Here is a 24,434-nt window from a genome sequence, read left to right as displayed (position 1 = left end):
GATAACATGTTGCAATAGGATTTATGAAAACTTAAATTTGCAGCCAAAATTTGAACCATCCATTTCATATCATATACTACTAAATGTTTTCATGTTGGTATAAGATAACAAAACATGAAATATAACCACCAAATATATGAATAACTACTCCTCATAATACATACAGTGGTACATACATTTTAACTTCCACTGATATTTCTGTGTGTGTGTGTGTGTGTTTGTTTTTTGTTTGTTTAAGGACATCCACTATGAAGTACCACAATTAAGTTGTTCTTTAACACCAAAATCAGCAGTATTTCAGACATATCAGACATGCTTGTAAATAATCAAATCTGGACCACATGTACTAGTAATCCATATTATGAGCAATGTTCCAATGCTGTAGGTATGATGACAAGCAATCAATCATGTCAACGAGTCTCACATAATGTGCCACAAGGTGGAACAAGCACCACGTTTCTGTCTGCTGTATGTTGCTATAGTTGGCAGAAAACTCGAGCCAGATCTGCCGTGCCTTATTTCAAAGGTTACAATATGTAACACAGAAGTGTTACAAAAACAGGTAAACTAGGCTGACTAATTGACAGTCCTAGAAGGTTTGCTTGAAGTTACTAAAACCCATATTGTGGGTGTGGCCACAAGACTGGAGCACTGTCCTTATAAAACTTATTGCACATTGATCTCTTGGTTCACTGTCAATAGCATGTTCAAACGCATACAAACTGCCATGTCATAATCATATTTTGTCAGTTTCCTTGTATATAGATTGAATCACCAGTTAGTCAATATCTACTTCTAGAGCATTACTGTAGATAATGTCATGTACAAAGGGACACTACTCTGTACCCTTGATTTGCTAAATTGGAAGTTGTTATCAAATCTGGGATATTTGGCACTGTCAGGTCAACAGGTCTCCATAGTTTGTCTATCACCTAAACTATAATAAGGCCTCTTAGTTTTAATCACCTGGTTTATGGTGATATGGTTTGAGGTTGAAAAAATGTTTTGATGTTACCTTTTGCCTCTTTGTCTGGTTTCAAGGCTACATCTGGCCCCTTCATCAGGTGAATGATATTGTGTATAGAAGTAGAAAACCCATAAATTCATAGTACATACCCAGTTGTACATAATGTGCAACTAATATTCTCATCCCATCTTGATAAACTTGATAAAACCATATATGAAAATAGAAATTGTATCTTGAATAGATATGTCATTACTATTTGTATCACTGATTCTTAAACATAAATCATTCAAATAACCTTGGTAAGCTCCAGCTTTAACAAATATCCCCATAACCACTGGTAATTTCAAACAAATCACATAAATTATGTAAAATTTATAAAAAAAACCAACCTGTAATACGATTGAGACATTTGGTTGATCAAAACTGATTGTTATTTAAAATCAGCTATGGCTTATCACAACTATGAAAGTTTGAATCAATCATGTTAAATACTGGTTACAAATCTACCATGCTGCCTGTCACACGTGTGGGTGACATCCTGATAAATGTATCAGTCACAGGGTAGCACCAACGTCCTCACGTCACCAACAGCCTACAATCCTGGAAGTCCCATCACAATTCTGGAAGTCCCATCACAAGCTGAATGTCTCCTTACACTTGTCAGCCACCATCTTGGCAATAGCAAGGGATGAAGTAGCAGCGGGTGATGGAGCATTCCGTACATGGAGGATGCGACTAGCAAGGTCTCCCTCACCCTTGTCAAACACAAAGTCCTCAATAAGGTTTCCCTCTCTGTCCAAAGCCTGTGCTCGCACCCCTGCTGGACCCCTGGAGATACAAATGCACACTCTACTTCAAAATAGATGTACATGCATTAGGGCGTAAGGCATACTCTCAAGTGCGGAGTACAATTTTTCTTATTAATGGTTTTGTTTTGTTTGTTGTTTTGTTTGTTGTCAGCAATATTCCAGCTATATTACACCTGTCTGTAAATAACTGAGTCTGAACCAGATAATCGAGTAGTTCCCATCATGAGCATCAATCTACACAACTATGATACAATGACATCCATCATCCAAGTCCGAGAGCTTGACCACCTGATCCTGTTAGTCGCCTCTTACAACAAGCATTGGTTGCTGAAGACCAATTCTAACCAGATCATGGTTATCCTGATTAACAGTGAGTGAGTGAGTATGGTTTTACGTCGCTTTTAGCAATATTCCAGCAATATCACGGCAGGGGGACACAAGAAATGGGCTTCACACATTGTACCAATGTCGGGAATTGAACCCGGGTCTTTGGCGTGACAAGCAAACGCTTTAACCACTAGGCTACCCAACCGCCCCTCCTGATTCACAGATTATTGGTAAGTAATTTTGTCCCTTTATGTTTACATTCCAAACATTAGTCCTCCAGAAAAAGATTTCAGGATCATTGGGGTCCAGACTTAAGTCCAAGTTCGACTTATTATCTTCCTACCATGCCAAAGATTCCCTTTTTAGCAATGTTTGGTAATTTATTTAACTTTTCAAATGGACATCTTTACCTTTTCACATCAGAGAACTTCAATGAAGGCACAAATCTCTGTAGTTGTTTAACCTGGGCTCTGTAATAAATCCCCTTATACATTTCTTTCACTCCAAACCCTAAATGTCGCCACGCCAGTTTCCTTAAGCCTCTGGAAACAAAGAAAAGTTAAAAAGTTAAAAACAGGTCTATTCCAAATCCTTCTATATTTGTATAGGTACATCTCCTAACATCTGCTGTCATCTACAATTGGCAGTGCGATTTTGAAGTTGTGCACCAATCTATCAAATCCTGTGCTCATTATCAAGTCATTTTCCAAGTGGTTTGTGTATCTTCAAATTGTACCAGGGGTATTTGAGGTGGATACCTGAAGCTGAGAGCATCTGCTAGTTCTGGTATGTTTATTTCCGTGTATCCGTATCCCTCTCTCTTGAAGGCCAGGACTGCATTTGGGCCCAGCCACACGTTCCCATCCACACGCGGCGTGAAGTGAACACCCAGGAACGGAAAGCGGGGATCAGGAACCTCGACAACAGAACAGAGGGGCTAGTCCGTTAATATGACAATAAATATTACCTTTCACAATGATGATGCTTACCTGTAATGGCCAGGTCACTAACACACACTGGGTCTAGAGGGAACAGTGATATGGAAAAAGCCCAAAGTAGCGAAACTGTACCTACAGCTGTAGGTTCAGGAAAAGTAAACAAAATGAAGAAATAGAGGTCAGGTCTCCAATAGATGCTTTTATGTGAAAGTTTAGCCATATATTGCCTCATAATCATATATGGAAAAGAGTAACACCAAATCCTAGAAACAGATCAACCTCGATTGCATGAAACATAAAATCTTCATGTCTTTTGTACGAATATTAAAAGGATTTTGAGCTCCAGAAACAACTTTTACCAGGCAGTCATAAATATGTGGTGTAAATAGAGAATCTCACCCTCATGTCTTTTGATAACAAATATATCAACACTCGATAAAAGTGGAAAAACTCTGAGTCTTGCCGAGGAGCTTTTCTACTTTTAATGAGTGTTGATATTTGATATTAAAAGATATGAGGGTGAGATTTTATTTATCACTCAACATCATTCTTCAAACTTTTTAAGTTTGTAGATAGTAATAAGCAGTGTCTTAAATGTAAAAAGTACTGCTGACAGCTTCAGTAGCAGAGCCCTTAGTGATGCCATTTGATTGTGACATCATGGTAACCACTGACGTCACAATGGTCTGCAAAGCATTGTGATGCAATTTCATTACAGCAATATCTACAATGTAGATATCGCTTGATCTCACCCAAGAGATATCTCCTGTGGGAGCCAGTTTTGTATGATAAAAAAAGTTGTCCCCAAGACCTAAAACTGTTTCTCCTTCATACGTACAGGGTAGATATTTCCCCGCACCAGGTCACATTTCTCGGGTATGAGTTCCAGGTACTCTCCTCTGAAGGGCACAATCCGTGGTTCCCTGTTACACCCGGACTTCTCCGCCAACTTGTCCGACTGCAGACCGCCACACGTCACCACATATTTACACCGCAAGTCAACATTCTGGACAAAAATATATCGGTGGATCATAGGTCTTCGGACATCACACAATTTTGGACGAGCATGGGGGGTGTAGCATCACACAAACATTGTAAATACTCAGATGATGGCTTGTTTTTAAGAGAAAGTTGTCTTTCAAAAGTTAATGAGATGTTTCACAGTTGTTAATGTCATTAGAGAGAGAACAACAAATGTTTCTTAAGCGTCTGAAAACCCATAACCCATCAGGCACATAGCTAACATACTTAAACTTGCAGAAAAGGGGTATTGAGTGAGGAGAGGGCTTCAGTCACTACCAGCTGAACATTAAATATCAATTGACATAGATCCATAACTCCAAACTGAAAGTCTGTCTACAAGATTCAGTCAAGTCTGCCTGAATGGAAAGGTTACAGTTCACATTACTCAGTGTGATCCCCAATGATGATTGACAATGTACCACAAACCAATCCAACTTCTTTACACAAAACAAATTAACCAAAGGAGTTCTGGGGTAGAATAGGCATCATCATGTTCGTCCTATGCTTGTTTTATGCCAAAATCAGCAATACCGGTATTCCAGCTTTGTGACGGCGGCCTGTAACTAATGGAGTCTGAACCAGACAAACAAACCAGCGATTATTATCATCAGCCATGTCCCATGCTGTTGGTGTACTATGACATGCAATCAAACGAGTCATGGAGCCGGACCAACTGATCCTACTTCCTCATGCTTCAGAGGTGCTGCATCTTCCCGAGGCAAGGGAGTTGACTGACTTTAAAAGTCCAGTTTCCACCCTTGCTGAACTAGGCTGGAATTCCTGGTCTCGATTTAGCGCCACCAGTGGTTATTACGAGTTATGTCCCTTCTAAGCCTCTCCTTTAGACCAATCAGATTCCACCTCTCATAACACTTACATTTGTTTCAAACAAAAAGACGATCTGATTGATAATCAAGATCAATGTTGTGATAAAACCGGTCTTTCATCGTGAAGTGCATCAAATCACATGAGCACCTTGATCAAAAACATGAAAAGACTTGGAAAATTTCTGTTGACAACAAGTTGGCGGTGCACATGCTTTACAAATCCTGCAATGTTTACTATCCGTACTTCGATTTCATTGCACGATTTTGATTGGACTATGCATAGACTCGTTAGTCCAGCCAAAATGTAACATCATAATACCAGCCTAGTTCTGCAAGGGTGGAAACTGGACCTTTATAGTCAGTTAACTCTCTTGCCTCGGGAAGATGGAGGTGCCGAGGACCAATTTTACTGGTTGCTGGTCCTACTGAGACAGAGTAATATTATGCTCAGGCAATCAACCACTGGTTTATCTGCGCCAGACTTGACTTTTTACAGGTTGCTCATGCATTATATGTTAACAGCTGCATAAAACCAAATTCAAATAACATGAACGTACTTGAGTATTTTTTCCCGATATTGTGACTGGATACTGAAGGCCACCAGTGCTTCCTTCCCCACTCTCCCTGGATACGTCAAACTTGGTCACTTCGTAGTTAGTGAAAACATGTCCACCAAGTTTCTCAAATGTTTTCCCATAATCTCTGGTGACCACTCCCCAGTCTACGATGCCTGTATGTGGTGAGTGGATGGCTTTAAGGCCCTATAAGGAATGGAAACAGAAACATGTAGTATTTCACAATATTCTTATACTTTACACATTCACAACCTGACACGTTAAAAAATGGAAAATATGGGGATAATAATAAATATAAAATATAATATCGGTAGCTTTTAAATCTTTTGTCCATTTTTTTTTAAATTGTGCTTGACAATGCTTGATATTTACGGTGTTTATAACTGACACAAGAAAAAAACTGAACCTAATGCAGCGACTGATTGATTTTTAAGTGTGGGCAGAAATCCTTAAGTCCCCCCCAAAATACCACACTGGAGTAATGTATGTGTCCAAAACAAGGGAAATATTCTTTCATATACGAGTGCCCAACACATTTCTGGCAAGGATCTTCTTGGGTGTGAGGTCAAAGGTTTTGTGCTAAAGTTTGTACATTTGCTGGTGTTGGGAGTGATTGTGTCTTACCTACCACACAGTTGGGTTCTATGTCCTTGATTTCATTCGGACCCAGCACTCGAAGATCCTTCACACCATTTTCAAGTCCTCGCTCGTACAGTTTGTCTAGTCGGGGAATCTCATCTGGCTCTACAGCCACGATTAGCTGAAAATAACATCACTACGTCATTATTAATTGAGAACATCAATAACTACTTATATCATACAACTGTGCCAAGAACATGCAATTTTGCAACAAGAGTGAGTGAGTGAGTGAGTGAGTGAGTGAGAGAGAGACATGACAAGCGAACACTTTAACCACAAGCCTACCCATTCTCCCCAACAAGGATGATGGATACAAACCCCAATGACAAAAAAACTGCTTCCGCTCTTCAAGATAAAGGATGATAATTCTGCAGAAACAACGTAATGTACACTGATGTAGGAGCTAATGATGTGTTCCAATGATCAATTATGTTCAATCCATTTTCAATGTCCATTATCAGTTGTGTAAAACAGAAGTTTATTTGACACATTCTTTATTTCAATTATTAAACCATTCATTATCTTCCATAAATCAGTACATAATAACACAAAATGAACTCATAAATAATAAACAAGACAATTTCATCCATTGAATTCTGTTGATAAAAATTCAAGTCATGATAATCAATGATGAAAACAGATATTTTGACGTAAATATCTTGAAAATACACATTTTAACCGTCACTGATTATTACCAATGATTGATCAGTATCTAACCAACTAGTGATAAATAATAATCAATGATAACATCTCAACCAATTCCCCAACACCAGTCTGTACAAAATCCTTCTGTGCCTATCACCCCAAATTTGTCATTTTAGATCATAAGTAGATTTAGTTTCATGTATGGACACTAATTATCTTTTTTCACTTAACAGGAAAACATTTTACGACACTAAGGCACCGGACTATTACCTAACTGTAACACTAGCATAAACAAAATGGTAGAATGCAACAGGATGGTAGTTCTATCTATTGCGTACTGACCTTGCCAACCTTCTTGTATGGCACATTATGTTCATCACAGTACTTGTATGCAAGTTCAAGTCCCTCCACACACAGCTTGGCCTTGAGGGTCCCAGGGGTGTAATAGATGCCTGCATGTATCACACCACTATTGTTGCCACTCTGGTGGGCCGCTGAAGCAATTTATACATTGATATTATCAAAATTATCTGTGCAAGGAGTGGTAGATGTATTAAGAGTAATAGTACTGATATAAAAATATATTTGATATTAGAAGCTGAATTTCTTACCAATAATGCATGTGTGCATTGGATGATTTTATGCATGCTTCATTTCATTATCAACTGTGAACATAATGATAATGGTGATCAAACTTAATAATTTTACTCCATCAATAAGTGACCAAATATAAGTAGTTCTCAAAAAATGTTTCAAACAGCACACATAATGGTTGAAAACAAACACAACAAGGGGGGTAACTCTGTCAGCCATACATATATCTATATCCAACTGAAGTGGAGTATAAGGCTTTTATCACACGGAACATTTTGTATCAACTAAACACAGATTGGTTATCATCAAATGGAAGAAAATAATTGACTACCCAGGATATTTTCTTTTTCAACCACGGCAAACGAAAGTTGAGGATGTCTCATTTTCATCTCCCTTGCTGTGGCCATGCCCACAATGCCCCCACCGACGATGATGACGTCATACTCTGAGGTTTGGCTACTGAAATATTGAAACTGATGTGAGCAATCAAGGAGTGGAATTTGATGTGGCTAAGGTTCAGATGTCAAATTGAAGCAGTGAGAATTAAAATGCCAGGATCCATTCACACATGTTTGAGTCACAAGAAAAGATGACATTTCTTAATCAATTCCTTTTCCTCAAGGAGGGGTACACAGTGATGCAATGGTGGGAATAAAAATTACATTTACATCTATGAAAAATCAGATAATTACATTTTTACCCTTTATGAAAACATGACATTTCTTAAAAAATTCATGAATATATTAATTGGTATAAAGTTTATCCTTTGGAACACTTCATAATTAAATCAATAATTACTAATTAAATTTATTTGAAATTTTTAAGTGACACGTTTCTCATTTTGTACCGTCACAGACATGGGTGAAAACCACGCGCCTCAAGTCCACGTGCTAATCATTAGAACTTTAATGAAGATTGCAAACCTAAAGCAATTTCGCCTTTCATGTGGTTTTCTGGAGTCCATTCCTAATTGACTTGAATGGAATGTAAAAGAGAATTCATTTCTTCAAAGAGAAAGAATCTTTAATAAGTTTTTTATGTACTAGATTTTCTTTAAAAGAAGCTTGTTTACTAACAAGTACCTCAAGTATTTAGGGAGAATGTGAACAAGACAATCTTATGTCCTACTCAATAATTATACATTCATAGGTTTTTTAACTTTATTTGAAAGAATTGTTAGATAAGTTGTAAGGTCAACGTGACCTAAGCTGAAATGTAAATCAGTCTATTGCCTATCTACTGAGCTCTGGCATATATTGGTTTGTTATTACCCCAGTGTTGTGTGTGTGCTAATTACCAGGCACAACAGACATATTACTCATAGCTATGCTGTCTCTTCTAATAAACTAATTAGTAGTAAGGGCTGGCTGATTTCGTTATCTGTTCCATTCCCTTAAACTCAATTAATTAGTTGTGTCTTAAAATGAAAGGCACTCTATCAAGTTGTCACGAGGATATCATCAAGGCTTTCTGGAAAATGAAGGCTGGTCAGGTGTGAAATGTTTTAGATAACTGTGCATTTTTTTGTCATATTTACTTTTAATGGGTTGTGTGCTGTGAAAACAAGATGGCTCAATGTCATTAATTGAACAGGAAACACAATAGACAGGTCTATTTCCATCAAACTTTTTTTCAATTTTGATGAAATGATATGTGAGATGGGAATTTGAAAGCAAACATCTATCATATTAAAAACAATTAATACTTGATAATCAGGGTGCTTCCATTACACATTTTTTCTTTCCAATTTGATGAAATGATATACATTAGAATGTGATTTGGTTGGTTTGTTGTTCAACGCAGCACTCAGCAATATTCCAGCTATATGACGGCGGTCTGTAAATGATCGAGTCTGGACCAGACAATCCAGTGATTAGCATCATGAGCATCAACCCACGCAATTGGGATTGATGACCGTGCATCAACCAAGTCAGCGAGCCTGACCACCTGATCCCGTTAGTCGCCTTTTACGACAAGCATAGTCGCCTTTAACGGCAAGCATGGGTTGCTGAAGACCTATTCTACCCCGGAATCTTCACGGGTCCATTAGAATGTGAATGATAAAAGTTTCCATTAGAATGTGAAAGGAAACTTTTATCATTATGAAGATAACATATAATCGGTTAAACCATGATAATCAAACACAATGTGTCCTGTGACCAGGGCTGGGACGAGTCCAAATTTACTACCCGGGTACCCACCCCCCTATTACCCCTACCCAGGTACCCACTGTAGGTCTCAGGAGATGTCTCAAAATGTCTGATCAGGAACATTTTTAGCATAGCCCTGGCAAAACGTATTTAGATACATGTATTAAACAATCTGGTCATTCAAACAACGAAGTTGAATTAAGTTATATCTTTATTCAACCATATGAAGAATCAGAAGGAATGGGTGCATAGTTAGAAAGAAATGATAACATTAGTGACTTTTATGGATTATGGTAGTGTAACCATAGAATTCTAGATAATTTTTGTCATTAAACAATGTATCACTTGACTAACCACGGGTCCGGGTATTCCTGTGGATACCCGAGTTACCCGTCACAGCCCTACCTGTGACTAAATCACTGAAAGTTTCAAACAATTGTTTTATTTATATGTGTGTTGGTAAATGTTAATGAGCCCTGTCTACTGATGACGTTACGGAATCCATGGACCTTTATGGTGTGACGAGCAGGCAACCACATGCAATGCACATGTTGGTTTGACATATAACTTTCTTTAACCTTATAGATAATGGTCAACCTACATAAAATTGAAGGAAGCTGTGTGTTACACAAGTCCTACTTGTCAAATGTCTGATCAATTAAACTTGCCTACAAATCTATGGAAATTAATGACATGTCAACGCCTAAATCACGTGTCTGTCATACCCCGAACTAGCATGTCTGTGTGTCTGCCAAATGCAACTGCTAGAGTACGGGAAATATTCGCATAATCGTATCCGCGAACTCTGCAACAACCGTCCCCTTACGATGGAAGCAGCCATAATGACCGAAATAACTGCACGCTATTCTGAACCTTATGTCTCTATCATATAAAGGGAGGCAACTGCTTTGAGATTTGCAATGGAATGTTTTCTCGTGAAATGCCGACGGGCACCTGCGCGAGTTCGCCGGCGTTCGGTTGAGTCCGCCTTGTTTACCGTTGTGTAGCGGAGAGAGCCGAGAATCGCACGCTTGTGATACCGCTTGGTTGGAAGGCGGAAAGCACCTCAGTGGCAAGGTGTGAGGAAATGGAGGAAGAGTTGAAATGTCCGATCTGCCGACGATTTTATACTAAACCAGTTTTATTTCCTTGTTCACACTCTTTCTGCATGGCCTGTGCTGTCAATCTGCAGGAACCTGCTCAGCAGTTGATTCCGCAAGTGACATGTAGCGAAGACGGCACCCAGGTAATCAACGACACCGTCGACTTTCCTGAAATTGACAAAGTCAGCATCGTTTCGGAAACTGACAGCGGGGTGGTATGTAATAGCCGACCATCAAGCTACGTGGGTACCCCAAGCCTGGCCAACATCTTTACCCAGACGCTACAGAGTTGCACCTATGGAATTAAGTGTCCCCTGTGTCACAAGCTTGTGTTTCTTGACGACTCCGGGGCTCATGCGCTACCCCCACATCGTGTTCTAGAAGCGATCGTGGATAAATACACCCAACAAAAGCATGTTGAGATTAAATGTGAACTTTGTGAAAATGGCAGTTCCAACGCTACAACTATGTGTGAGCAATGCGAGGTGTTCTACTGTGATACCTGTCGCGATAGTTGTCACCCGTCCCGAGGGTCACTGGCAAAACATAATCTGGTCGCCCCTGCCCAGGGGAAGACGATCCTCAGGGCCAAAAACAAATCCAAGGATGCTAAATGTTACGAACATTCGGAGGAGCAGCTGAGCATGTTTTGCACTGGATGTAAAATACCTGTGTGTTTTACCTGTTCTCAGGAAGGACGCCATACCACTCATGATGTACAAGCTTTAGGGGCTTTGTGTAAAGGGTCTAAGGTAAGTTTCATTGTTATGATTACACCCACATCCTTGAACGACGTACATCCCCTAATCCTAATACACAAACCCGTGTAGATTAGACCCCCTGTTCAGTATATACAAGCCACACGGCCTAGAATGCTAACCCACAGACCAATAAACACTGTGGTGTACATGTGTTTTTTCAAATCGATGTATTTATTGACACGCAATATACAAGGATGTGTAGATCAGATTCGTTACACAGCTTTGTATATAGCTGCATGTATGAGTATGAACTGGTCTTGTAATACACTGCACAAAGTGGATTTATAATGATTGTTCTTTCAATCTTATAAAAGAATAACACAAAGATTTGCAATTTGACAACCTTGATATAAATCAGTCATGTGATCTCTCAAAGCCAGTTTGCATTTGATCTATTGAGCTTTAAATTTCACCTCTATTTCAGTACCCTTAATTGTCTGTCTGTATATTGCTAATTTATGTCGTCATGATTGACATGAAATACACAACTTCCGAAAAGTCACTGAAGGAGTACAATGGCCTGAAAGGAAAAGTAGTATGGATTTCATGACAAACATCAGTCATTTCAAGTGCCATGCCTGATGATTGTCATTACTGTGTAGCATGTCAGAAAGTAGTATAGTAGAGATATATTGTGTATTTAATGTGCAATATATGCTGAAGTGGGGATCATTTGTAATAAATACACTCCCTTTCTGTGTCAGGCCTCGACCCATTGGGGATTTACAATAAAAACACTCTGACAGGCTTTAATTCCAGTCATACTGAACGTATGCATTGCTGGTTCGTTCAATGGAAGCTTAGTAGACATCTCCTCCATCTGAGTCTATTGCTGTACAGGAAAGTTCAGATTCAAATTACTCTGTTTGTTGCTGCATTATTAGACCATAAGGAAATACCTCCATCAGTACATGTGGTCAACACTGTAGGTGTATTGTTCTGAAGAAATGAGCACTATGATTTAAATGTAATAGGACATCTTTATTATGAGATTTTCTTTGAAATATCCAAATACAGGATAGGATCTGCTTGAGTTGAAATGTAAGATCTAATTTTAGGATCTTTGATTAGATTTTCTATTAAGCCAAATATTAATCATAGCAATTCCCGACTGAGTGTGTGGAAGATGTATGAGCGTATGTGAACCCACACCCCCTGTGACCAGCCAAGCCCTGGCTGTGACTGTCCCCTATTGTGTGTGGCGCCACAGCTAGGGTCCAGCCAGTCCTCCGAGGGGGCTCGCTGAACCCTAACACCTGGAACGGCCCTTAACAAAAGACCCTTTAGTCACACCAACTGTCATATTTGGTTAGCTGGTAGAAAATGTGTTGGAAATCTGGCATGGGCCTTTATTGATCATGCATGATGAGAATGAGAAATTTGGTATTGAGTGTTGATGACAAGTCATATTGCAAGTTTTAAAATATTAATTCTTCCTGTAGGGATTATGGATGTGGAATAGATAGGTGGTGACTTTATAAACCTTGTACCATGTGTATCATTGTTGTACATTTTAATATTGTAGCAATATACTATGGATATCTGCCTGGCTCAACCTTAAATGTGTACCACAAGCAACTTTTGGAAACTATATAAAAACTTTATTGAAGGATGGGTGATATTATTTTTTGGGAAACATTTGTATGTTGTGACGTACATTGTAATACATTGAATGCAATATTTGTGGGTGTGGTGGGTTGGTGTGGGGGATGGTTTCCTCCTGGACCATGAATAGTACACTAAACATATCTTTTTTGCAACTTTATAAGACATTTCTCAATGTCAAAATGTCCCCACTGTGACCAATCATATTAGGGATATTTGGAATAAAGTTGAGTAGTGATTTTTATCAAGCTTGGATCTTGTAAAGGATCTGGTTGTACACTTTACTGGAGTCAACTATTAAGGATATTTGCCTTTCTCAACCATGGATACACATGAAACACCTATTGACAAATTTGTAACACATTTCCAAACTTCACTCAACTCCACACTTTCATCTGTGAAGTACAGATTAAAACATGATGTGTAGTCCTTTTCAAAGTACACATAACTCATCAAGTAAAACGTCAAACCAAATATGAACTTCCTACTTCCATAAATACATTGCACTGGTAATCTTTGTGAACTGGGTCTTTCAGTTCACTGAGAAACTAGCATAGTTGGGTCCATGTCATCTGGCAGGTAATCACATAGAGAGACAGGGAGAGAGCAGCTCGCCTTGCAGTGCCGTCTTCACGTCTCTCGTAGATACAACTGTGCTGATAACTACTCCTCTTTCTTATATCTTGTACTTGTGGGCATTGCTACTCTCTTTCTTTCACAAGTAATTTTGAGGTTTGCACTGTTCTACCTGATAAGACCTAAAAAATAAATGTTGTTCTGATAGTATGGATCTTACAGTCTGTAACTGTTAGCAGCAAGATTGTTTGATGTAGTTTTAAAAAGAAAATGTTTGTAAAATGTGAAGTAAATGGTGTACATGTTGTATGTGTTGTATTTGAGAGGGATAAACATGTCATAAGAGATGAAAGGGACTTTACCATAAATTAGGGTCATCCTGGTGATCAGGAGCACGGTTATTTGTAGCCTTCAGCAATTTTACCATGTTTGAGGATAATGAGGTCATTTGAAATATCACTGAGTCTATAACCATTCTCATATAGCTTTGCCTTAGCTACAGCTGAAACATACTTGCTACGATGCTGTAAATTCAATTGTCTATATATATCCACCAAAAACACTTCAAAGATTTCCACATATGCTTGCATAAGAAGGTATAACAGAATATGTTTGTTATTCCCATAACATAAAGATACAGTTTCAGGTTTGGTTACAGCCTCTGTTTTACAAAAAGCACCAGGCTTTTCATGATTTGATATTACAGAAAAACTAATATGGTAATAGTATGATAAAGCTTAAAAGTTAATATGTTAATGGACTGTAGTCTTAACATAGCTGCACCTGATACTAGTGACTGTGTATGAAAAGATAACAGCGAGATGCTGAATACGATATGTTGGTGTAGTGAGCTGTTTGCACATTCAAGGAGGTTCATCTCTCCACTCACTTTCCCCAATCCCATGAGGCCCAATTAGACTTATGGCAGTGAGACCGCTCTCCAACTATCAGTATAATCCTCTGTCTTTCCTACGATCTTACCAAATGGGAGTGGAAGATAAACCGTCACAGCCTCCCCATATCATGGATGAGTAGATGATAGTTGCATTGTGTTGCAACTGACATGCAGTAAGGTAGCCCTACGTCGTTGGCGTGCGGGTTGTTAGTTCAATTGTTTGAACATGGGTTCCTTGGTATTCAAATGGCGCCAGCAGTCTGTCTGTGGGCCTGTAACACACATTGGAGACCCAGGATCCCTTACGCTGGCCGATAGCTCTGCCGTGGTGAACAATTCACTCCCTCTCTCTACAGCAAGCCCTCCTGACTTTCACTCTCCTCCCAACGCTGATGCAGTGACCAGACAGACCTTATCCCATCTCACTAATGCAGGGAGGGTGTCACTACAGCTTCTGTGTCACTACTTCATTAGTAGGATGGGCCTGTTATGATACTTAATTTCATAAGAAGAATATCATTAGACAAAATTTAGAATTAATATGTTTTTATGTCTAAAATGACTTTTGAAAAGTTCCCCATTTCAAGATTTATTTTTGTATTAGTTGGGATTGGAATAATCTAAAAGCTAGTGATACCTTTTTTAAATGTTTTTTAGGCTGGGTTTCTTTTAGAAAGACTATTCATGTTTCCCTTTTAGCTCTTTAGTGGGCAAGTAAAGTCACTCTAGTGCCTAAGAAGAGGATGTGCTCGGGCAGTTCCTAACCCCTCAACTCCTCAAGGCAAATTGAGTTACAGATTGGCAGAGGTGTGATAGAGATTCGACCAAAGGAGCCAGTATTGATTTCTTAAACTCCAAGATGTACCCAACAAGGTTTTTGCCTGTTAACATCGTGGATGAGCTATATGGGCCTCTGACTGGCATGTCAATCACTGCCTATTGCTTACTGTATAGGTGCAATACTCTGTCCAAACTGTCATGTTTGCATTGATTACCTCTCATCGTTTTCTCCATCAATTCATGCAATCAATGTGAACCTTAATAAGCGGCTTTCTTGACTGTCATTCCGTCATTATTGTTGGCATCAGGTGATTGATGAACCATTTCAGTTGATCGTCAACTTGTATGGGCAGATCAGTCACTTCAACAATCATGCTTGTGTACAGATAACTACTTCACCATCATACTATCATACTAAGTTGGCATTTTGTACAAAATGACCAATCATCGAGTTCATGTAAACTTCTCTCTGAATGGTATCTCAGGTTGTTTTTTTTTTTATTAATTCAAAATTATTTTATGTAATAATATTTAAAAAATCCTAGTTGTTTATATCTAGTAATTATGTGGCTGAAATATTGTTGATGTGATATCAAATTTTAATTCCCACCCTCTCACTTATATGTAGTTATTCAGGCCACAATGCCCAGAACAAAAAGTTTACTTGAACTGCACTGAGTGAGTGAGTGTGTGTGTGTGTGTGTGTGTGTGTGTGTGTGTGTGTGTGTGTGTGTGTGTGTGTGTGTGTGTGTGTGTGTGTGTGTGTGTGTGTGTTTTTATGACCAGGGATAGTGTAGCCTACCTCGTAGACCCAGGCTTCAATTGCCAAGTACAATTAAGAGGCCCACTTGTCCTCCCCTTGCTGTATTGAATAGGGCTAACAGTGATGCAATACCATTCTCACAATATCATGAAATATGTTTATGGTTGTGTTACTTAGTTTTCTGTTTAAATAAAACACGAAGATGCGTCTGACCTACCCTGTTGCTGCTCATGTCCATATTAGCAAACCTCAAATTGGCTTGTTTATGACAATGGAAGTCCTTTGAATTGTTACAAGCACATGCCAACGTTGTGGAGTGTACATGTGCAACTAGCCCCATTATGACCCCAGACACCGTGTCACCATGGGACTTGGTATTGATAGGTTTCACCAACATTTAAGTGTATTCCATATTCCATTGTCTTCCAGTTCACATCAATATTGACTAAAAGCAGGACAAAGCATAAAAAGCATAAATCCAGACCTCTTTCTATTGTTTCATAAAGGAAATCATTGCTTGGGTTCTGAGACAGGTGCTTGTATGGAGGCATATTCAGTTGGATTTATTCATTGATATTCATGGGCAAAACAATAGGATATCTATTCTGGGACATTTCTGCCAGTTGTAGGTTATGTTGTTTCTGTGATCAAGTGAAAATAGGGGATTTTATTATTGCCATCTTTTGCGTTAGCGCAATGGATATTTTCAATTATATTGGTATAATGACCCATTTGCAAAGAAAGAAACAGATTCAGTAATGGATGTCTGTAGTTTTGGAAATCTATTAGCGTAAACCTTTCAACTGTTGAGCCAGAATCAAAGACAGAACTGCGATTAGATTGATAAATCATGAATCCAATATTGCTCCCTGTTATTTCAAAATTGCATGTCTTATTAATACGAGGGACTTTACATTGCACTGCATTCTTGAAGGTCAGAAATCCACCCCAGAATTACTTACTTCGTATGAGCAAATCTCTTTGTTTGATTACAATGAATACTACAGTACAGAAAGGTAATGGCTTCCAGGATGCCAAATGTTCACAGACATGCATAATGGTTACCTCACACTGGTACCATATGCAGTAGGCGCACATTTACATCGTTGGGGTAATTCAGAGTTGGAGTGTGTCCATGCTTTACCCCCTGCCATTAACCCAGGGCATGTTTTTATTGCAGTTTGCTCCTAATGACAATCCAGTTAAGTACTCTGCAATATGCAGGGGCAGGTCACTACGTACTAGAAGAGTACCAGATGGTTAAAAACTGTTGCTGTTATTTTATTAAATTATTGTAGCCTGAGATTCTTGTGATGGAGACAAGTTGGCTAGTCTGCCTTCTGTCCACACTTCTGTGATGTCTTAACAAAAAGGCCAGCTTGGCCGGCTTGGAAGTGAAAATAGCGGGTGGTATCTTGTCACTCAGTTAAATCATAAAATATCTTCCCAAGACTGGTTTGAAGTTTCTACAGCTTCTTTGTGTCCCATTTGCCCTGATGATATTCGTTGATAAAGACATTAAGGCCGTAAGCACCCAAAACTGACTGATAAAAATCGTGAAATGTTGTATTTTATTGATGCAGTGATGGATTTGGTGACTGTGGAGAAGACATCACAGTTTTCATATTGGTCACAGGGCCTTTGTTGTGTGACAAATCAACCATATTGCATATCAGGGTAATAACTAATTCCAGAATCCTATTTCTGTGTGCATTACTTATTTATGATTATTACCAATTAAGCTTCAGTGATCCTGCTCGATGATTGTTATTGTGATAGTGTTGATAGGTGTGGTCCTTACGTCTCAAGAGTGAGTGAGTGAGCTGGGCAGACTGTCAGTGTGTCAGCTTAGTGTTGGGGAAAAGCCTGAAGTGATGCAGGTCAAAGAATTTTACCACTAGGTACAACTCGAGCATGGGTATGGTGCTGAAAGACCGAGGATCATAATCAGGTCAAATCTAGGATTCAAACTCAGAAAAGGAGATGCCTTAGACCACTTGGCCACACATGCCCCTCATTCAAGGAATGGATGTTTAAAGACACAGCAAAAATGTTCTGTCTCAAATCCAAACTTAAGAAATTGATCTTTATATTGGTGCAAATATCTATTATATTTATCTATTAGGACGTCCATCAGCTGCTTGTGATGTTCAAGGTTTACATTTGTTGCAAAAAAAGTTTAATTTTTTTATGAAAAATATCTCACCCCACATATGGTAATGAAAAAGCTGTCCATTAGCCATGACAGGATATTGAATGATTAATCTCTGCTTGATACTGGGATGGTGTGAGTGCTGTTATCACATGCTTGGAGGATAAACTATTATATTACATATCTTATCCGGTATTCACTTACAGTAGGCTTGGATTACAATTGCATATTCTAAATAAGAAGAATATACGCCTTCACCAGTGCAAGTAATCATATTGATTTTCAGAGGAAATGCAAAAAAGATAAAACAAAGATAGAGCTTCAATCAAGTTTAACCCTTTGCATGTTGTGTGCTGTTGACTGGCTGGTGCTCTAACTCATTGCTATCAGGCCAAAACGTGCTTACTTGTACTTGGATTGACTGGTTAATAAACAGAAGGTGACATATATTTTGTTACTGATTAGATTTGAGGAAATTTAGTTTTTGTGTCCCACAGTTGCTGCTGCTTGGGAATTGATATATGTTTGAAGTTGAAATGTTTCCATTTTACAATATCTATATTCATTTAGTCTTGATGTATTGGATATTGTCAATTGAAATCATGACAAATAATTCCATAAGCATAAATTGTGAATGTGACGTTTATGAAGATTCATTACTGTTTATACATGACATGGGCGTTATGGTCTCCAACCTCATAACCTATGTGGCCATTACTTACTGTCTGGGTGGTTTAAGAAGGATTTGAAACAGTATGATAAGTTTTAATAAGTGCTGTTCTGAGTGAATTGTATAAACACCAAAACAGTATTTGCGATTCAGATTATGTATAAACAAGGATTTATCTAGACCTGCTAAGAGGCCGATATTCGACCCTAAGTCTGCAGCAAATGACTGTACAATTTCCTAATTAAGAATTAAAAAAATACCTAATTCTTCAAAATTTATAAAGATAAAAACATAATACATGTAATATCCAATTTTGAACAATATCATGATTTCCCACCCCCCAATTTGCCAGCCATCGAGATAAAGCTCAGATACAAGACTGTACAAACATCAGTTGATTTGTTGTAACTCAGTTTACACTTACTGAAGTAATCTTTAAGAAGTTGTGCCAGGTTGATTGTGACAGGTTGATCCATGTCGGTCAGTTACGGTCAATTTGAAACATGCGGTGGATGTCCCAAACAAGCCATTAATGCCAGCTGACCAAGCATATATATTACATCAAGTCTAGGTAAGCAAGTGAGTTCTGTGGTCAAAGTTCACATTTTATAGTCGGGAAGGACATTTACAGCCATTACATGACATGTTCATGCCCTACACTAGTTTACAAATGTCAGAAAGTGAAGGTGAATTATGGGTATGCGTTCCCTAACAACCACAATTCAATTCACTATCAATTATCCATCTTTTGAAACACCTGAATGGAATTATTTGGGTCAAAGTGAATATTGGCCTGTTTTTGTTGTGAGTGTACTTGTTAATTGTTCAGTATGACAAAAAAGGTCAAATGAAATTAGTACCCACATCTGTTATCATAGTTTGACATTGAGTCCACAAGGGAGGTAACTGGACACTATAATTCAAGACAAACACATGATAATCACTCATAAGCTCCTGTTGTTTAATTCATGAAAATATGGCGTAATTGATCGCTAATTTGCAACTTTCAAACAATATGGAACATAACCCTGGCCTAAGGAAGGTAACTGAAGTGCCATATGGCGATGGTTGTGCCTCATTTGTAACAATCTTAGGGATGGGGACGTGATCGAGGTCACCATTTTTTCATCTATGGGAAACTGAAGAGCATCCGACCTTTATTACTTTGACAGATTTGTTAGTTCGATATGCCAATCCTAATGTACAGATTGTGTAGGGGGATGACAAATAATTTATGCCATTTGTAATATTGGTTTGGTATCGTGTTGTGTTGAAAACAGTAGGGATCTCTGAGATTTGCTTTTAAAAGAGATTTATTTTATTCTGATGCAAAATTATGGCAATCTATTAGGATGAAAAGTAATCTTTTTCTATCATTCATCATAAAAAAAGAAGGCAAATAAACCACAATTCTTGGTGACACTGTATACAGATTAACATGACTAATACTCAAAGCTATTAAGAGGTGATCAATCGTTTAACCGTAAGTTTGCAAACCTCTTTTATCATTATCCTGATGTTTTTGGTGGATTTAGTTGATATATTTAAAATGTTTGATATTGACTCTGCTTGTTTTTATCAATGTTGCACAACAGCAGGTTCTATTTTCAAGAGAACTTTTCTTTTTTTTATGTTATATTTCACTATGATGGCTTTCCTTGCAGGACAAGTGTCCATTCCAGTTTGAGAAACTTTCAATTCAAGCTTCATGCATAATCACATGCTTCACCCGACAATGAAAATACAAGCTGTGGAAATAAAAGAAGCTCAGCTGCTAATTACAATGAGCAATTTCTTATGGTTATCTTTTTATTGGAAAAGATATTATACAACATCTCGTCCTCACAAGGTGGTACCCTATGTGTCATTAAGATCCCATAACATGAAACATGAGACTTTACATTCTGCTAGGAAAGATTTCGTTTTGAAAAAAACTCACATTTGCAGCTGCTGTGTGTTGTGACAATACAAGTTCTTATGACGTCGCTAGTCCTATGTGTTATTCCATCAAGTGGGGACATTGGTAACATAGCTTGTATGTTAAATCTCTCAACTCAACATTTGAAAGCACATAAAAATTCTTCCTTTTTATTCTATTCATAGCTTAATATTGATGAATGATTTCATAACAGAATTTTAAGATCCCAGGGAAAGTAGAATTCATAATAAATTCAAGGATTTCTTTCATCACACCATGCAATGAGAACCTGAATTGTTTCACAGATACATGCAAGCTGACAGGGTGCACATGCAAGGAATCGTTACACTGCTAAATATAGTTATGAATATTCCCGGAAATAGCATCAGGTACTTCCATGCTTCACGTTGTTAAATATGATTACATATATACATATGCCTGTCAAACCTCTGTTGAAATAGTCTGTTGCAGTAGGGTTAGAATGGAACTTACCAGTAATTGAGACCTTCATTGCCTCATTACAAATACCAAGACTCGCACATTAGCTTGCAAGCATTTACCCAAAAGATTTTGTTTACATTATGTGAAGCAGGCAGTACTCAATTGTTTTGAAAGGAGTAGAAATATGTACATTATATTTGTTGCATGTGTTTCTCTCCTACATCCAGGGAGAACAGTTTATGGTTGCTATTTTGTTTGAGGTAATGCATTCAGGAGTGTGCATGGTAAAACCCAAACTATCTACCATTGAGATTAGCTTATCAGTTGCCGATATGCAGTGGTAGTGGTTTCAGTGCAAAACAATTGGTCTGTGTTCAAATGTTGCCTCATTTAAAACCTATTTTTCGGTTAGTTTCGGTGAAGAAAAAGAAATCATCCATTGATATATGTTTAAGTGCAAGTGGTAAAATCACTTCAGTTTTGTACTAAAGCAGATGTTGTATACAGCACTCTTTTGAAGCTGCATCGTATGGAACTTTATTTGATGCAATCAACTCGTTCATCATTTGTCAAATTTTCTTAGTTTGTCGAACAATTACAGATTGACAGAATATTCATAGGAAATAAAAAGGCACCTAAATTGTATACCCTGGGAAGAAAGTGTTGGTAATCATTTATTGAACATCTTTCCAAATTATATTCCGTGAATTAAAAACAACACATACAGCCAGCTTTTAAATGGATTTGCGAATCATTAAAAAATCCAAACAATGTCAATAACAGATTGCATGGAAGAAAAATGCAAATATTTGATTGCCCAAAAAATCAAAATAACCAACAGCTGCTAGCATTTATGTACTTTGGCAACTGACTGGCATGTTACTTGTTTAGCTGTCCCAGTAGATTCATTTGAAGGTGACATGGAGGAATGACCAGCATTGAACAGTGTGTGACAGACAAGCCATTTTTCAAGATGGCTGACTATTGTGCTGCACTGGTGAAACATGATTATTTGAGTGACAGGGGAAGTGTGTCGGACATTCCACACATGCAAGGACACTGCTGGGGTCTTACACAGGCTGGTCAGTGCTCATTTATCACTGCATAACGAGGAAGATATAGTTCCATAATTAGAAGCATTGGGAAAATGTCAATAATTCATCTTCACTTTAAGTTATTCCAAGTTGAAGAAAGTAATGAATTGTGGAGTTTAAACTTTTGGAGATGGTCTTTCAGATACTTGTGTGAGAAGGACATGGACTGTTGTTAGGGGAATAGTTTATCACTCTGAATGTCATCTGTTGTGGTGTTCAGTGCAGATATACTGATAATGATAATACTGTGGTTCCCTCTTGGGACCATGTTTGTCTTGGCAGCATCAGGGGCCTCTGACACAGATAGCAGTGGCAAGGTGTCACTGTGCTGTAAGACATCCCTAGGGAGATACAAAAACACATTATTTTGTCTGCTGACATTCTGATATGTCTATTTCTGGTCTACCATGGGAGCATTTTGTCGAAGATGACTTCTTCTTTGTTGAACCATTGTCTCTGTTTGTAGAACTGTGTCCAGGAGCCCTGTTTGATACTTAAATAAATGTGTAAACGGCTTTACATCGCCGCCATTATTGCATCTGGATCAGCCAGTTACTACTACGTACATGTCAGCAACCTCTACTACCACTAAGACATTATAAACACCATATACTCCAACTGAACCCCCTACAACTTACAATGTTCCATGTACAGGAACGCATGGGTGGTCTGAGGCTCAATAGCTCTTGCAGAGTCATGCCCCTTTAACATGCCAGGATTCACTAATTTCTTCATAGACCAGATTAATTTTGATCAGTGATCTGTCAGTATCATACCTATATTTGTGAGTCACTGAAGCAGTAGTCATCTACTACATGCATCAATCTTGCCTCCCACATTAAGCTGCTAAGATGTATTATGACAGAAATACTGTTCAAACCCAAGGACAAGTCAACAAACCCCCCATCATTGACAGTATCACTGCAGACCATAGTCTGTTTATTTGTAGTCTAGAGATTGGCAGGCTGACTAGAACCCTAGGGGTCCTGTTGGATACTTGCAATCCACTACTCATCCCCAAGGACCTGAAGCCAAGGTAAATCTGATACTGCTGGATAGGCTTGGGTTCAGGCCATCTGCTCTGTGGTCTGCGGTTCCAGCCAGCTGACCAGGGGACAGGAGATGACCCACAGATACCAGCCCAAACAGTGACCAGCTGCCCCGGATCAGGTCACTCCATCAGGACATGAATATACAGTTACTATGAGGACTGGGGGAAAAAAGGTTTCTATTGTAGTATAAATCAGTCAGTTTTTAGTATGATCTTGATCTATGTTACAACTCTGTGTAAACATGGCTGCTCTCCTGTTTTAGGGCTTTTGAGATTTTTTGGTTTTTTTTATCTGGTTCAATGAGGATATGCTGTTAATAGATGGCATGCTAGGTCTTTGTATTTTGAAGGGAAGTTGATGATAGAGGGTGCAAGTTCTTAACTGGTGGCTTGAATGGAATGATATGTTGTTTTTTAAAAATGTTTGAATATGTTGTTTTTTTCCAATGATTAAGTTAATACTTAATCTTCACTTTGAGCTTTAATGGAATTTATTTTTATTTAAAACTTTCTATTGCTTTTGGTCTTCATGATGATTGAGTTTATGCAACTTCTTAACTGTTCAAAGTGAACCAAATTTCTTTTTCATTCAACCTGTATTTGTTGATTTTTGTAACAGAAATTGTTTGCACTGATCTTTTGATGACATTATAGACAAGAGATTCATTCTGTTGCTAAAAAATAAGACTGAGTTGCCGTGAAATGTGGCACATTTTCAAAAGCATTACCAACACAGACATGCTTTTACATGTGTATCCAACAGCAGCCTATAACAGTTTATCAGGGTAATGTTATTTTGAAATTATAATGATAGCTATCTTTTCACACAATAAGAAAGTAATGGATATGGTTAAGATTCAAATTGTCTTTTAAAATACGACGCTATCATGTTTCCTCTCCAAGGACCCTATGATATGCACATGTATTGTCTTAGGAAGTCTGAGTTCCACCACTGCTTCATTCAAACCACATTGTGACGAGGGAGCAGTCATTGTTATAGACTCTCCCAAAATTGTTTCCAATCATTTAGATCAACATGCTGGTCCCTATTGACCCCAGAAAGCAGGTCCGAGGTGTACTCTATTGTTCTTTTAGCCCCGGGGAGATTCGCTTAGGCATATTTCACCCTTT

The 24,434-nt window shown here is 38.3% G+C and overlaps 2 protein-coding genes across 2 annotated transcripts in view; one reads left to right on the top strand and one right to left on the bottom strand.

Moving 5' to 3' along the window:
• Positions 1 to 427: 427 nt before the first annotated feature.
• Positions 428 to 10,335, bottom strand: LOC139442259 (L-2-hydroxyglutarate dehydrogenase, mitochondrial-like). Its single transcript, XM_071223047.1, has 9 exons — positions 10,220 to 10,335; positions 7,676 to 7,803; positions 7,093 to 7,244; positions 6,095 to 6,226; positions 5,449 to 5,652; positions 3,880 to 4,047; positions 2,862 to 3,019; positions 2,514 to 2,645; positions 428 to 1,795 (listed from the first exon to the last, which is right to left on the bottom strand). Exons 1-9 carry the CDS (start codon positions 10,333 to 10,335, stop codon positions 1,600 to 1,602), a joined length of 1,386 nt encoding a protein of 461 aa, XP_071079148.1. The 3' UTR covers positions 428 to 1,599.
• Positions 10,336 to 10,514: 179 nt separating this feature from the next.
• LOC139442339 (E3 ubiquitin-protein ligase TRIM9-like) overlaps positions 10,515 to 24,434 on the top strand; it is a 193,390-nt gene continuing 179,470 nt past the window's right edge. Inside the window, exon 1 of the mRNA XM_071223137.1 lies at positions 10,515 to 11,349. Coding sequence (XP_071079238.1) covers positions 10,582 to 11,349 — 768 coding nt within the window. The 5' untranslated portion in view covers positions 10,515 to 10,581. The remainder of the gene's footprint in view (positions 11,350 to 24,434) is intronic.

Source organism: Haliotis cracherodii, unplaced genomic scaffold, assembly GCF_022045235.1.
Source record: "Haliotis cracherodii isolate W230 unplaced genomic scaffold, xgHalCrac1.p SCAF_5, whole genome shotgun sequence".
Classification (NCBI taxonomy): domain Eukaryota; kingdom Metazoa; phylum Mollusca; class Gastropoda; order Lepetellida; family Haliotidae; genus Haliotis; species Haliotis cracherodii.
Note: the sequence above shows the minus strand (reverse complement) of the source record. Positions and strands in the feature narration are given on the sequence as shown.